The 13,052-nt window shown below is 42.8% G+C and overlaps 1 protein-coding gene across 2 annotated transcripts in view; it reads left to right on the plus strand.

The window, feature by feature from the left end:
• The window catches only part of IQGAP2 (IQ motif containing GTPase activating protein 2), a 282,889-nt gene that overhangs the window by 158,773 nt on the left and 111,064 nt on the right, over positions 1 to 13,052 (plus strand). For both annotated transcript variants that reach the window (XM_075838503.1, XM_075838511.1), the window contains exons 6-7: positions 9,724 to 9,791; positions 10,311 to 10,424. In XM_075838503.1, coding sequence (XP_075694618.1) covers positions 9,724 to 9,791; positions 10,311 to 10,424 — 182 coding nt within the window. The remainder of the gene's footprint in view (positions 1 to 9,723; positions 9,792 to 10,310; positions 10,425 to 13,052) is intronic.

Below are 13,052 nucleotides of genomic sequence, written 5' to 3' on the forward strand. Positions count from 1 at the left end.
TCTTTGACGAAAGCAAAGTTTGAAGGAGAAAATTATTATTTGAAATAAAAATCATTATTTCTAACCTTGTCAATGTCTTGACTATATTTTCTAGTCATTTTGCAACTCATTTGATAAATAGAAGTGTGAGTTTTCATGGAAAACACAAAATTGTCTGGGTGACCCCAAACTTTTGAACGGTTGTGTGTGTGTGTGTGTGTGTGTGTGTGTGTGTGTGTGTGTGTGTGTGTGTATATATATCTATATATAGACCATAGGACAAAATAACGGCACCAGGACTTCCAGATAGATGAAGAAATGGTGGATTTATTTATTTATGGTGGTGAGCGGGGACATTTCGGTTAGTCACAGAACCTTTCTCAAGCTGATCAAATGTGTTTGAAGTTTATGGAGAGGGGATATCCTAAACATATCCTTGTGATGAATAAACAGAAAGCTCTGGTATTCGATAGGAACATCCTACTAAGTAGTAAAACCTCTAGGAAAAAGAAGGTTCGCATTCCTTTTGTCTCTACCTTCTTTGCGATTAGTCCACAAGTTGGTGAGATCTCGGGGAAAGATTGGAGTATGCTGGGTAGAGCATTTCCTGATACCGTTGAGTTCCAGGAGAGAACCATGATGGCCTACAGAAAGAGGAAGACCAGAGAAAATAGTGTGGTTAAAGCTGACATTGGTTCTAGCCGTAAGGGACAAACGTTTTTGGCTCCTCCAAAACAGGGTTGTTATCCCTGTTTGGGATGTAATGTGTGTAATAATATGATTAAAGAGACTCTGTCACCACATTATAAGTGCCCGATCTCCTACATAATGTAGGTGACAGCAGTGCTTTTTATTTTGAAAAACGATCTATTCTTACCACATTAGGAGCGAGTTTAGCTTTATGCTAATTAGTTTCCTAATGCCCAAGTGGGCGTGTTTTTACTTTTAGACCAAGTGGGCGACATATACAGAGATGGAATACGGCAGCTACAGTGCAAAGGAGTCAATGAACAGGAGCCGTTCCATTGATTCTGCTCTCTGGCTCTGTACTGCGCAGTCGCAGGTCAGAGTCACACAGCAGAGCAGCTGTTTGCAGGGAGAAAGCAGGCGCCATCATGAAGACCAGCTGCACTGCAGGTAAGATGTGTTTCTCTGTCTGTCCCACTCTCTATCTCACAGACCCCTGCTCTCGTGTCCCCCGACGGGCAGGAGACTCTGTATGAAGGACACATGATGTAACTGTCCTGGGAAAGCTGGGTGATAAACAATATGCCCGCTGTTAGTGTGGTACCCAGCTTTCCCAGACCCCTGAACGATAAATCTCTTTTGTTGTGCTGAGACTGAGAGGTTCATTAGTCACATTCCCAAACAGTCTCGGCACAACTAGAGAGATTTACCGTTCAGGGGTCTGGGAAAGCTGGGTGACCAACATTACATTTCCTACTGGAGTGTGAGCCGTTCATTAGTCACATCCCCAAACACACTCCAGTAGGAGGGGTAATGGTGGTCACCCAGCTTTCCCAGACCCCTGAACGATAAATCTCTCTGGTTGTGCTGAGACTGTTTGGGGATGTGACTAATGAACCTCTCAGTCTCAGCACAACTAGAGAGATTTATCGTTCAGGGGTCTGGGACAGCTGGGTGACCACCATTACCCCTCCTACTGGAGTGTGAGAGGTTCATTAGTCACATCCCTAAACACTCCAGTAGGAGGGGTAATGGTGGTCACCCAGCTTTCCCACAAGCAGATATAACCAGGAAAGGGCTGGATGGACGTGCTGAGGGTGCACAGGGTTTTTGGTGATCCCCCTCTGTCCTGTGATCGGACCTAGGTTACCGGTTCATCAGATGGGGTTCATGTGACTATAAATCTGTCCATAACAAGAGACAGTGCACTCAGGACAAGCCCTGCCCTCATGCCGTAGTTGTGTGGTTCTGTCTGCAGTGATGGCGGTGGGTGGCTTTGACACCCGCCTCCCCTGTCGCGTCATCTCAGGACAGAAGGGGTGTCCAGATTGGAGAGACAGCGCCGCACCTGTCCTCAGGTTGTGTCTGGTATTGCAGTTCACCTCCATTGAAGTGAATAGGACAGAGCTGCAATACCACACACGACCTGAGGACAGGTGCGGCGCCATGTTTTCCTGGATGACCCCTTTAAGACTTTTCCTGTGTGTGTGTGTGTGTGTGTGTGTGTGTGTGTGTGTGTGTCTGTCTGAGCGGAGTGTGGACGGGCGCCACTGATACTTCATAGCCGCTTATCAGCTGTTTTGAAGAATCAGCGGCGAGCACCCCCCCACACCCCTACGGATGACATGGGCGACTTTGATTGGCCAGTTTCGAGGCTTAGCCTCAGCCCAAGGGGAGGAGTATTAATTATATAAACTCTGAGTCCTGAGTGAAGTGTGCCACTGATATCAATGCGAGCACGCTTCCGTGTGTGTAACAGAATATCTGTTACAAATCTATCACTGGTGCAGAAGCCAGTCTGACAAAAGTACAGACCCCTGATGAAATTATATATAGAAACGCGTAGGGTCAGATGAGAGAGGGGTCTTAGCGTAGGTGACAGCGGTATCGTTGGGCAACCCCAGCACTGGGGTACATAGGAGCGGTAACTGCAGGCTCTGGTGTGGTGTAGGGTCCCTTTCGCTGATACACCAATGGTTAAACGCTGTTTGATCCCATATATTCAAACATACTCAATTATAGGAGGGTTCGCAAACGAACCACAAATTACAGTATATATTTAATACATTTGTATTTCTCGGTATTACTTTTAAAATGGGACAAATGGGATCAAAGGAGATAAAGGGAGGAAGTGATGGGTATATATATATATATATATATTTATTTTTGTTGTGCGTTTTCTATGTTTTAGTTTTCCTTTTAATGTAGAGTTTGTCTTTCTGATTGCTTCTTCAGTTTATATTGACGCAACCTCCCTTGGATTCTTTGACTTCCCGACTTATTTCCAGGCAGTAAAAAGTGGTGCTTTTAGTGCTCTGAGAACTTTTACATTTTAAAGACCGATTAGATTTCCAAACAAAACAAGATAAATTGAATTTACTTCAGTCTGGGGTTTGTTTAAAAAGATTGTGCGTCCGCTCGAGTTTGTCAGCAGTAATGAACTAAATTGATTCTTCACACCTTGACTTCCTCTATTTATTAGACTCTTCAACACTCAAGTGCTGCTATGCTAAAAGGTTATCCACCGCTTCTGCTGCCCTTAAAGAGGCTCTGTCACCACATTATAAGTGGCCTATCTTGTACATGATGTGACCAGCGCTGTAATGTAGATTACAGCAGTATTTTTTATTTAGAAAAACAATAATTCGACGGAGTTATGACCTATATTAGCTTTATGCTAATGAGTTTCTCAACAACCAACTGGGCGTGTTGTACTATATGGCCAAGTAGGCGTTGTACAGAGGAGTGTATGACGCTGACCAATCAGCGTCATACACTTCTCTCCATTCATTTACACTGCAGATAGCGAAATATCTAGATCGCTATGTGCAGCCACATAAACACACTATAACGCTACTCATGTGTCATGACAATTAATATACATTACCTCCAGCCAGGACGGGATGTGTATTCGGACTCCTGTCACTTCTCTGCACTTCTCTGTGATTTACAGCATAGCAGGCGTAGTCTCGCGAGATTACGCTGTAAGCTGTCATTCACAGCGAGATCTCGCTGTGCTATGCTGTAAATCGCAGAGAAGTGCAGAGAAGTGGTCAGGATTCTGAATAGACATCACGTCCTGGCTGGAGGTAATGTATATTCATTGTCATGACACTGCAGTAACGTTATTGTGCGTGTATGTGGCGGCACATAGTGATATAGCAATATCGCTTTCTGCAGTGTAAATGAATGGAGAGAAGTGTATGATGCTGATTGGTCAGCGTCATACACTCCTCCGTACAACGCCCACTTGGCCATATAGTAAAACACGCCCAGTTGGTCATTGAGAAACTCATTAGCATAAAGCTAATATAGGTCATCACTCCATCAAAAATTATTGTTTTTCTAAATAAAAAAGACTGCTGTAATCTACATTACAGCACCGATCACATTATGTACAATATAGGCCACTTATAATGTGGTGACAGAGCCGAGCCTCTTTAACTTCAGCTTAAAATAAACTTCTCACCAGGTTTATGCGGCACTATTGGAGGGCAGCATAAAATAGTGACCGTGATCCTGAATCTGCTGGTTCACTTACTTTGCAATGAAATCAAATCGCAGGTTTATCCACTGCAGGGAAAGCCAAGCGTATTCATCAGCTGCAGTGCCACTCGCCTCCTGCTGCTGATTGCCCACTTTGTCACCATACTGTGCATATTCCCGGTGACCATACTTTTTAAGGAGGTGTAGTATTTTAGATTTGTATCCGATAATTTGTATGTTTTACAATTTTTATAATAGTTGATATATCAGTAAATTGTGTTTTTTAAAGTTTTTAGAATTCAGGAAAAGTTAACCTTCCTGTTTTTAACCATTCTTTCAGATCAGGGGAACATAATATGCATATAAGTAGCGCCACACTATAGTGGTTACCCGCCAAGCTTACAGCGCCATCCACGCAGGATGAAGCATTGATGAAAGTGCTTGAGGAAGGTCATGGTATTGACCGAAACGTCGCACTGTCACTGGCTATAAATAAATAAATTATTTGTTTGGATAAATAACTCCATATTGGTGTGCAAAGTACTTTTTCTCTATAATATGCATATGGAGGCCCATAAAGGGGTTTTCCCATCAAGAGTTACTTGACCGCCTGTTTTCCTATTAGAAATATACAATTCCCTTGTGCACCCTGTGCTCTCCTGTATGCTTCCAATGTTTTCAACGAACTTGTTTGTGATGTTGTCAAGACCAGTGAGAACTGGAGCAGTGCGCAGAGGATTTTTATTATTGGTGGTTCATGTAGTATCTTAGCAATGCTGCTCTTCTCTGCAAATCAATTGTCGAGCAGCGTCGTTCAGATACTACATGATGTCCGTTGAAAAGATGAGAAGCATACAGGAGAGTACAGGATGCATGATGAAAAACAAGTCAGTTTGGCATATGTGTGGGCACTCATTCAGCCACCGGCACTCTGGGCTCTCTTGCACAGACTCGTGCTGTGCATTTGGAACAAGACCGCAAGGCAAGTGCTGTCCTACTGCGGTGCGATGCATAGAGACCGGCATGAACAGAATCTGTGCATTCTCGTATAACAGTAGGACATAGCTAATGGCAACCAGCTCAAAACAATGGTAGGATAAAAGGTTCTTTAGAGGCCTTTTTACAAATTACGCTACTCAATTGCTTATAAATCTCAATGTCACGCATGATATAGTCACAGCAATCTGTAAAATGAGACCGGATTATAATGGTTGGAAAACCTTTTAATTGTTTGTGCCTGTTAGAAGTTACAAGAACAATGAAACATGAAAGTTTTCTGCTGATATCTGTGCCACGGTCAGGGCTAGCACAATAACATTATATAATCACTTGTGAAAACGAAAAAGCTAACTAGTCCCGTATTAAGTAGGGTGCACAAGGCTGGCACTTATATGAATTAAAAATGGCATGAATAGAGCGATTGCTCCCTTAAGCGGCAGGAGGGGTCCAATAATAGCATGCACTGCTGCAGGGAATTTTTATTTGCCATGTAAATCTGGCAGCGGAAAACATCCTGTTATATCAGTTTGTAGTTTGTTAGAGTCAAACTACAGGCTGCAATAAGATAGCCTGTAGTCTGCTGACAGGGGAGCCACAAGGAACTTGATTTAACCTGTTTGTCCTATTGGAATGTTCCCGCTGTTTAAAAGCAATGTAAACATTTTGAAGGCACTTTTTTTTAATAAATCAATGTTTTATTTTGAACAACTTTTTAATTGTTTTTTTATTCAAATAAAATGTAATTTTTTTTTTAGATATAGCCTCTATGTATCCTGTAAACTTAGAAGCTGAATCTTTTGGTCAAAGCCGAATCAGTCAGGTTCAGCGGGACAGACTGCTTTGGTGACAGATGCATCTATCGATCACATCGAAGTTCATGAACCCCATTTCTGAAATTAAGATTTTGCCCTTTTTCCACTGCGTGCCTTTCTATTTCAATGTTTTTCTAAGAAAAGGGTGTCTTAGTTGGGAGCATACAATGGAGATGGAGGGGAGTTTGGAGCAAATCCATTCACACAGTTGTACCCTTACAAATACATTCCCTCACTTCAGAATCCCCCAAACTTTTCTCCCAGTGTTTAAAAACACTATCCGGATGTTTGATACACAGGGGTTTTCTAAGATCCTCCTAAAGCATAGAAATTGACCATTTTGTTGAGTTAGAAAGTAATGTATCGCACTCCCTCCCTAGATATACCAGGAATGACTATTTATGGAGATCTCTATGGGTAGAATGGAACTGGTGAAGAACAGATAAAGCTAGATTATATAAGGACTACCCCTGCCCCTATACCCTATTAGGCAATATGGATATTCTAGTCACTAACAAGCAGAGGCTGTCTTTCTGGCGGACTTGGGTTGTCCATGTATTACATGGACAGCCTTTCATTTAAGTGGCTGCCATGTAATGCTACGTTTCCCCTATAATGACTGCTTTAGGGGCATAGCTGGTGGAATCCTTCCCCAGCAAAATCACCTGTCTGCTGGGGGTCTCTGAAGCCAGCTGATTGACTTTCATAATGAAGGGGTTATTTGTGATGATGCAACCCCTTCAACTAAAGATTTTATAATATACTATATAATTTTTACCTCTTCCATAGCAATATTCACTCAGATACTCTTTCAGCAATAGCAAGCACTTGGGCATCAGGGAAAAAAAATAATGGTACTCAAAACCTTTCTGTCTTACAAGAGTTAATCTCTTTCAAACACAGCATTAGAAGGAGCTGCCAACAAACCTTTGTTCCTTTGGAGCAATCTGTTGAAGTCGAAATTCCCTTTTGCTGAGATCTCTGTGCCAAAGGTCTCCTCTTTGTCTAATACTTGAAATCCAACCATTTAAACTCAAAATAATCCTAAACCAAGTTCACTGTCGTGTATTCTCTAATATTCACCCATGACAAAAGCGAAATGTGAATTAAAAAAAAAGTGTAAAAATTGCATGACTATAGCGCCCCCTTGTTGATTGTATGTTGGTAGCGGACTGAATTACTCGAGATCAGCGGTCCCCAACCTTTTATGGCTTGTGAGCCACACTGGGTATCAAAAGAGGAATAGTCTATTGATGATATGATAGTCCTCTGCCTCTTATGCTATTGTTAAATGCCAGGAATAACATTTAGAAGTTTCAGTAATACTATGACATCCCTGGTACCACTGGGGTACAATTTTACTTAGGACTGGCACATCTAGGTGGCCTGCGAGCCACTTGTGGGCGAACACTGAGATAAAGTGCTTCACTTATCCTGTCAATTCTGCTGCGACTACATATTCTGCAGTGCTGTACACAGAATTTCCCCCTTGCTTCTGTTTTTGTGTCCAGTGGGGCTCCCAATGTAACTCTGCATATTCACTCGAAGTCCATAGGAGGTCAGTTTAAATATTTGTATGTTTTTGGTGGGTAGAAGGAAACTTGTGCAAACACCGATCATTTCATGCAGATGTTGCCCTCTATGTTGTGCTCAATGAGCCAGGTTGGAGAACCACAATTCATTTGAATGGTTGGCATGTAATGTTGGGGGAAGCTTCCCCCGATAACCGCTGATCGGATGATTCTGTATACGGCCAAAAGTTTGTAGACACCTGTCACACCTATTTAAGCTTGTTGGACATTCTATTCTAAAACCATGGCTGTTAATATGGAGTTTGTTCCCCCTTTGCAGCATTAGCAACTTCTGCTCTTCTAAGAAGGCTTTCCACAAGGTTTTGCAACGGGTCTGTGGGAATTTGTGTCCATTCTGTCAAAAGAGCATTTGTGAGTTCAGGCACTGATGTTCAATGTGAGGGGCTTGGCTGAAAATAGAATAAATTGGTGTTCGATAGAGTTGAGGTCAGAGCTCTGTGCGGGCCAGTCAAGTTCTTCCACACCAAACTCACCCAACCATGTCTTTATAGACCTTTCTTTGTGTGCTGGGGCAAAGTCATGCTGGAACAGAAAAAAGGGCCTTCCCCCGAACTGTTCCTACAAAATTGGAAGCATTCAATTGTCCAAAATGTCTTTGTATGCTGAAGCATTAAAGAGTCTCTCTCACCAGTTTATAACTGCCCTATCTTATACCGAATCTAATAGGCGCTTTAATGTAGATAACGTATTATTATTTTTTTTTTTAACGTTTCACCAAGTGGGCGTTGTAAATAAAAGTGTATGACGCTGACCAATCAGCGTCATACACTTTTCTACATTCATGCCCAACTTGTTTCACTGCACAGCGTGATCTCGTGAGATCATGCTGTGACGGGACTGCCTCTCACTGGTCCTTCTCCAGAGCCATGGAAGACTGAACAGACATCGCCACCAGGCGCTGCAGATTGGGATAAACGTCCTGGCATGAATGGAGGCTATGTCTGTAGAGTCTTCCATGGCTCCAAAGAAGGACCTACGGGAAGAAGTCCCATCACAGCGTGATCTCGCGAGATCACGCTGTGCTGTGAAACAAGCTGGGCATGAATGTAGAAAAGTGTATGATGCTGTTTTGTCAGCGTCATACACTTTTCTGTACAACGCCCACTTGGTGAAAAGTAAAAAAACTAAAACGCCCAGTTGGGCATTTAGAACAAATTAGCATAAAACTAAAAATTATCATAACTTGGTCAAAAATAAACGTTTTAAAACAACAACAAAAAAAGCACCTATTAGATTAGGTAGGAGATAGGGCAGTTATAAACTGGTGACAAAGCCTCTTTAAGACTATCCTTCACTGAAAATAAGGGAACTAGCCCAAAGCCTAAAAAAAGCCTTAAACCATTCTCTCCTCCACCAAATTTTACTGTAAGCACTATGCTTTCCGATTAGGTAACATTCTACTGGCATCCACCAAACCCAGATTCTTCCATCAGACTGCCAGATAGTGAAATGTGATTCATCCTCTAGAGCAGGGGTCTCAAACATGCGGGCCGCATGCGGCCCCTGAGGCTGTCATCTGCGGCCCGCTGGTCACAGTAGCTCCCTCGGGAGAAGAGAGAGCAGGCCGAAGGAGGAGTGTGCCAGCGAGTCCCAGAGTAGAGCACTAGTATAGGCTCTGCTCTGGAACTCTGGGGAAGCCCCTGTCATCACTGTCCATACATGGACAGTGATGTCAGTGGCTACCCCAAAGCCAGAGTCCCGGGCAGAGTGCTAGTAGCGCTCTGCCTGGGACTCAAGCTCTGTTCCTGACATCACTGTCCACGAGCCGGAGTCCCAGAGCAGAGCTTATACTAGTTCTCTGCTCCGGGGCCCCTGCTTTGAGGAAGCCCCTAACATCACTGTCCATGTTTGGACAATGATGTCAAGAGCAGAGCTGGAGTCCCAGGCAGAGCACTACTAGCGCTCTGCCCGGGACTCTGGTTCTGGGGTTGGCCCTGACATCACTGACCGTATATGGACAGTGATGTCAGGGTCTTCACCAGAGTTCTGGAACAGAGCCTATACTAGTGCTCTGCTCAAGGGACTCCGGCTCTGGGGTCGCCCCTGACATCCCATTCCGGTCCAGGAATGTTATTTTGTATACAAAAATAATATACAAATGTGCCTCGATCATGCAATTCTCTATTGTTTTTGTTCTCATTACTGATTTATTTACTTTTTTATTTCAGCTTATACCTGTTTAAGCTTGGCATTGCCCCTCAAATACAAGACTTATTGGGCAAAGTGGATTTCACAGGTAACCAAATGCAGTAGACCACATAATGAAAGGACCTGGGGTGTAGCTATAGTGGGTGTATAGGTAATAGTCAAACCAGGGCCCAAGAGTCAAACCCAGTGGGGCCCATCTGTATTCTTAATGACATATGGTAGTTGGTGGCCCTGTTGCAGATTTTGCATTGGGCATAGGGGCATCAGGTTACACCTCTGGATGTGATAGTTTTAGGTTTGTCTTAGGAAGTCCCGTGATTGGGAATATTTTATTTAACGTGTTAATAAAGGTTTTCCATATAATAATGGATGAATCCTCATACCCATCCTGCTGTAAGAACCCTATGAATCATATGTCTTTTCTAAAGAATCCTTATTACTGGTAGCTCATTTTATGCCGCGTGTCATCCTCATACTACATTAGTCTGTTTGATGTTAAGAAACCTTTTTAAAATAATTTTAATAACACATTGGAAAGTTTATAAATAAGGAAATGATAGATGAAATGCACTGCTCATTGTACTAACCATCTTTATTTGGTATCTAGAGGAAGAGATCAGTAACATGAGGAAAGAGCTAGAAAAGTATGGGATTCAGATGCCATCATTCAGCAAAATTGGAGGGATTCTGGCTAACGAACTTTCTGTGGATGAAGCAGCCTGTAAGTTTCATTGAATTCTCTTCTTGGTACTTCTCTAGTTGTTACACAAATGTCTGTACTTTGTTTGATGTTACCGTGTGGCACCCTCTAGTGGTAACAGAGTGTATGACAATTTGATGTGGCAATTAGGAAATGGCAAAGTCGGTGTGGTATATAACAGTGTTTTAAGTGATTGCATGCTTTAGAACTGTTGCTGTCTAATAATTTAACCATTATATATATTTTTTTTATTAAATGACGGCTATTTGGGATTGTTTTAATGAAAAAATAAATAAATGAGGAAATCTATAGTATCTATTGCAGAATAACGTATTAGAATGCTGAATCATTTGTGTTCCCGAGCCCTGGTGGCTGAAATTTGTGTGACGGAGTTTCCCAGAGTTTATATTTCTTGGAGTCTTCCAACCTCAATGAAGAGGCTCGACAAGAAAACCCTCCTGCACATGGGACAGAAATTCTTGCATTTACACAAGATAAATTGACATGTTGCAGATTGAGAATTCGCACCGCCGGTCAATTTTTTTTTTTAAACTCGTTCTATTGAACTTCAAGCTTGCAACAAAGAGTTTACAAGGTTATGTCATATCATACATCAACGAATCAGAATGATTACATGTTAGTCAGGTCAATTTCCAACAACACAGAATACATTTCAGGCATTATATCCGACTCACACGTCGGCAACTTATTCAGATGACATCAGTCAATTAAATTCCATATATACATACGTTTACAAGAAAGATGCAAAAAGAGTATTACACAGTGTTCAAGTACATTATTCAAACATCTCTCACTCCCCTCCCTCCCATGACAATCTATTTGAGAGAGAGTGCATATTATTTCCTGGGTCCAGTGTCGCAGGTGAGGACAGCCACCCATCCCAAATCTTCCCAAACTTATGGTCACATTTCCTATTTCTATAAACCACTCTCTCAAACGGGGTGACTTGATTAACCAGAGATTTCCATTCTGTAAGCGTGGGGGGCCTGTCCGCCATCCATCTCAAGGCTATAGCTTCCCTAGCCAGGAACAAAGTTTCCCTAATAAATACACGATTGTGAAATGGCCAACTCTCCTTCCGCAACAGTTCCAGCAAACAAATTTCCGGTGTCTTGGGTATAGGCACCGATGCCATTCAAAACCTCGAGTACCCCATCCCAGAAGGAGCTAATACAGTGGCAGCTCCAGATAAGATGTATGAAGTTTGCCCCTGAGGAGTGACATCTATGACATTCTGTATGAGGCAACCTATCCATACGGTACAGACTAGTTCGAGTCAATTTTTACATAGGTTTTGACGCTATAGTCCGACATTTCTGCAGAAAACACATGTGAAATCCACAAACCATACGCCTCTCTATTATATCCTATGATCAGCTGGTTGTCAGGGAAACTTCTACAAAAAAGCAATTGTCTACAGCTAGCAATTCCTATAAAACATACAGTATGCTGATAAGCAGTAATATATATATATATATCCAGGAATTTCTGGGCCCCCCTCCATTACCGGGGGTGGACGACGGAAAGTGTGGCACTCACGTTTGTACGTTATACACATTAGCTGATTTTGGTGCTGATGTCAATTGCAGTGAAGGAAACCATGAAGCAGGCAAGGACCGGTTAATGCTCTGGATTTTGATCCATTTATCCAAAACGTATCCCATTGTGTGGCATACATCGCCCGGGGAATGGCCCAGGGGAAACTCCTGAAGTCACATGAATGGCAATGACATCTGGAGCTTTCCCAGGGCTGGAGCCTTCTACTATCGCTCTGCCCAGGGACTATGGCGCTGTTCCTGATGTCCATATACGTAAAGTAACATCAGAAGCTTTGCAAAGCCTGAGAAACGCTCTGGCGAAGGATTCCGGCCCTGGAGAATCCCCGGACATCTCTTTACATATATGGACAAAGTCCACGTGTAGAGCACTTGTGATGCTCTGCCTGGGGACTCCGGCATTGGGAAGCTCTTGACATCACTGTCCATATACTAATGTCAGGAGCGGTATACGGTTTTTTGTGGAATCTCTCAGGATGGAATAGCAAAGTCTACTATGCTATTCCATCCTTCAAAAATAAGGTATAAGGGCGTCTACCAGCCCGACAGAGGATAAAATGACGTAATGGAGACTTGTGAATTATCGTCTACGTTGTTTATAGTGTACGTTAGGAGATTTCCTGACGTACGTGATAAACTTGATGTGAAGGGGGCATTAAGGGAGGGGGAAGCGCTTGTGAAGATGTAAGGAGAACTAATGCTCCGTTCTTACGTTGCCATTAAAGTGCAATGTGTTTTTCAACAGCAAAAATCTGAGGCTTTCCCTTTGATTTCTGGCATAGATGTGCCACAAGCGTGTAGCAGATCCGCACAAGAATAAGGCCATGTTCACACAGTTTTTTGCCGTAGAAACCGCATTGGAAACTGCGGCAAAAAACGGCCGAAATCTCCTCCTATTGATTTCAATGGGAGGCGGAGGCCTTTCTTCAGGCATTTCCATCTCTGACCTCCCATTGACATCGATGGGAGACCGAGAAAGCCTGAAGGAATTTCGAGGCAGATTTTTTTTGCCTGCAAAAAACTGTGAACAAGTCCCATTGTCATTCAAAGTTGCTCATCCTCGGGTTTTCCA

Source organism: Rhinoderma darwinii, chromosome 1, assembly GCF_050947455.1.
Source record: "Rhinoderma darwinii isolate aRhiDar2 chromosome 1, aRhiDar2.hap1, whole genome shotgun sequence".
NCBI classification, from domain to species: Eukaryota; Metazoa; Chordata; class Amphibia; order Anura; family Rhinodermatidae; genus Rhinoderma; species Rhinoderma darwinii.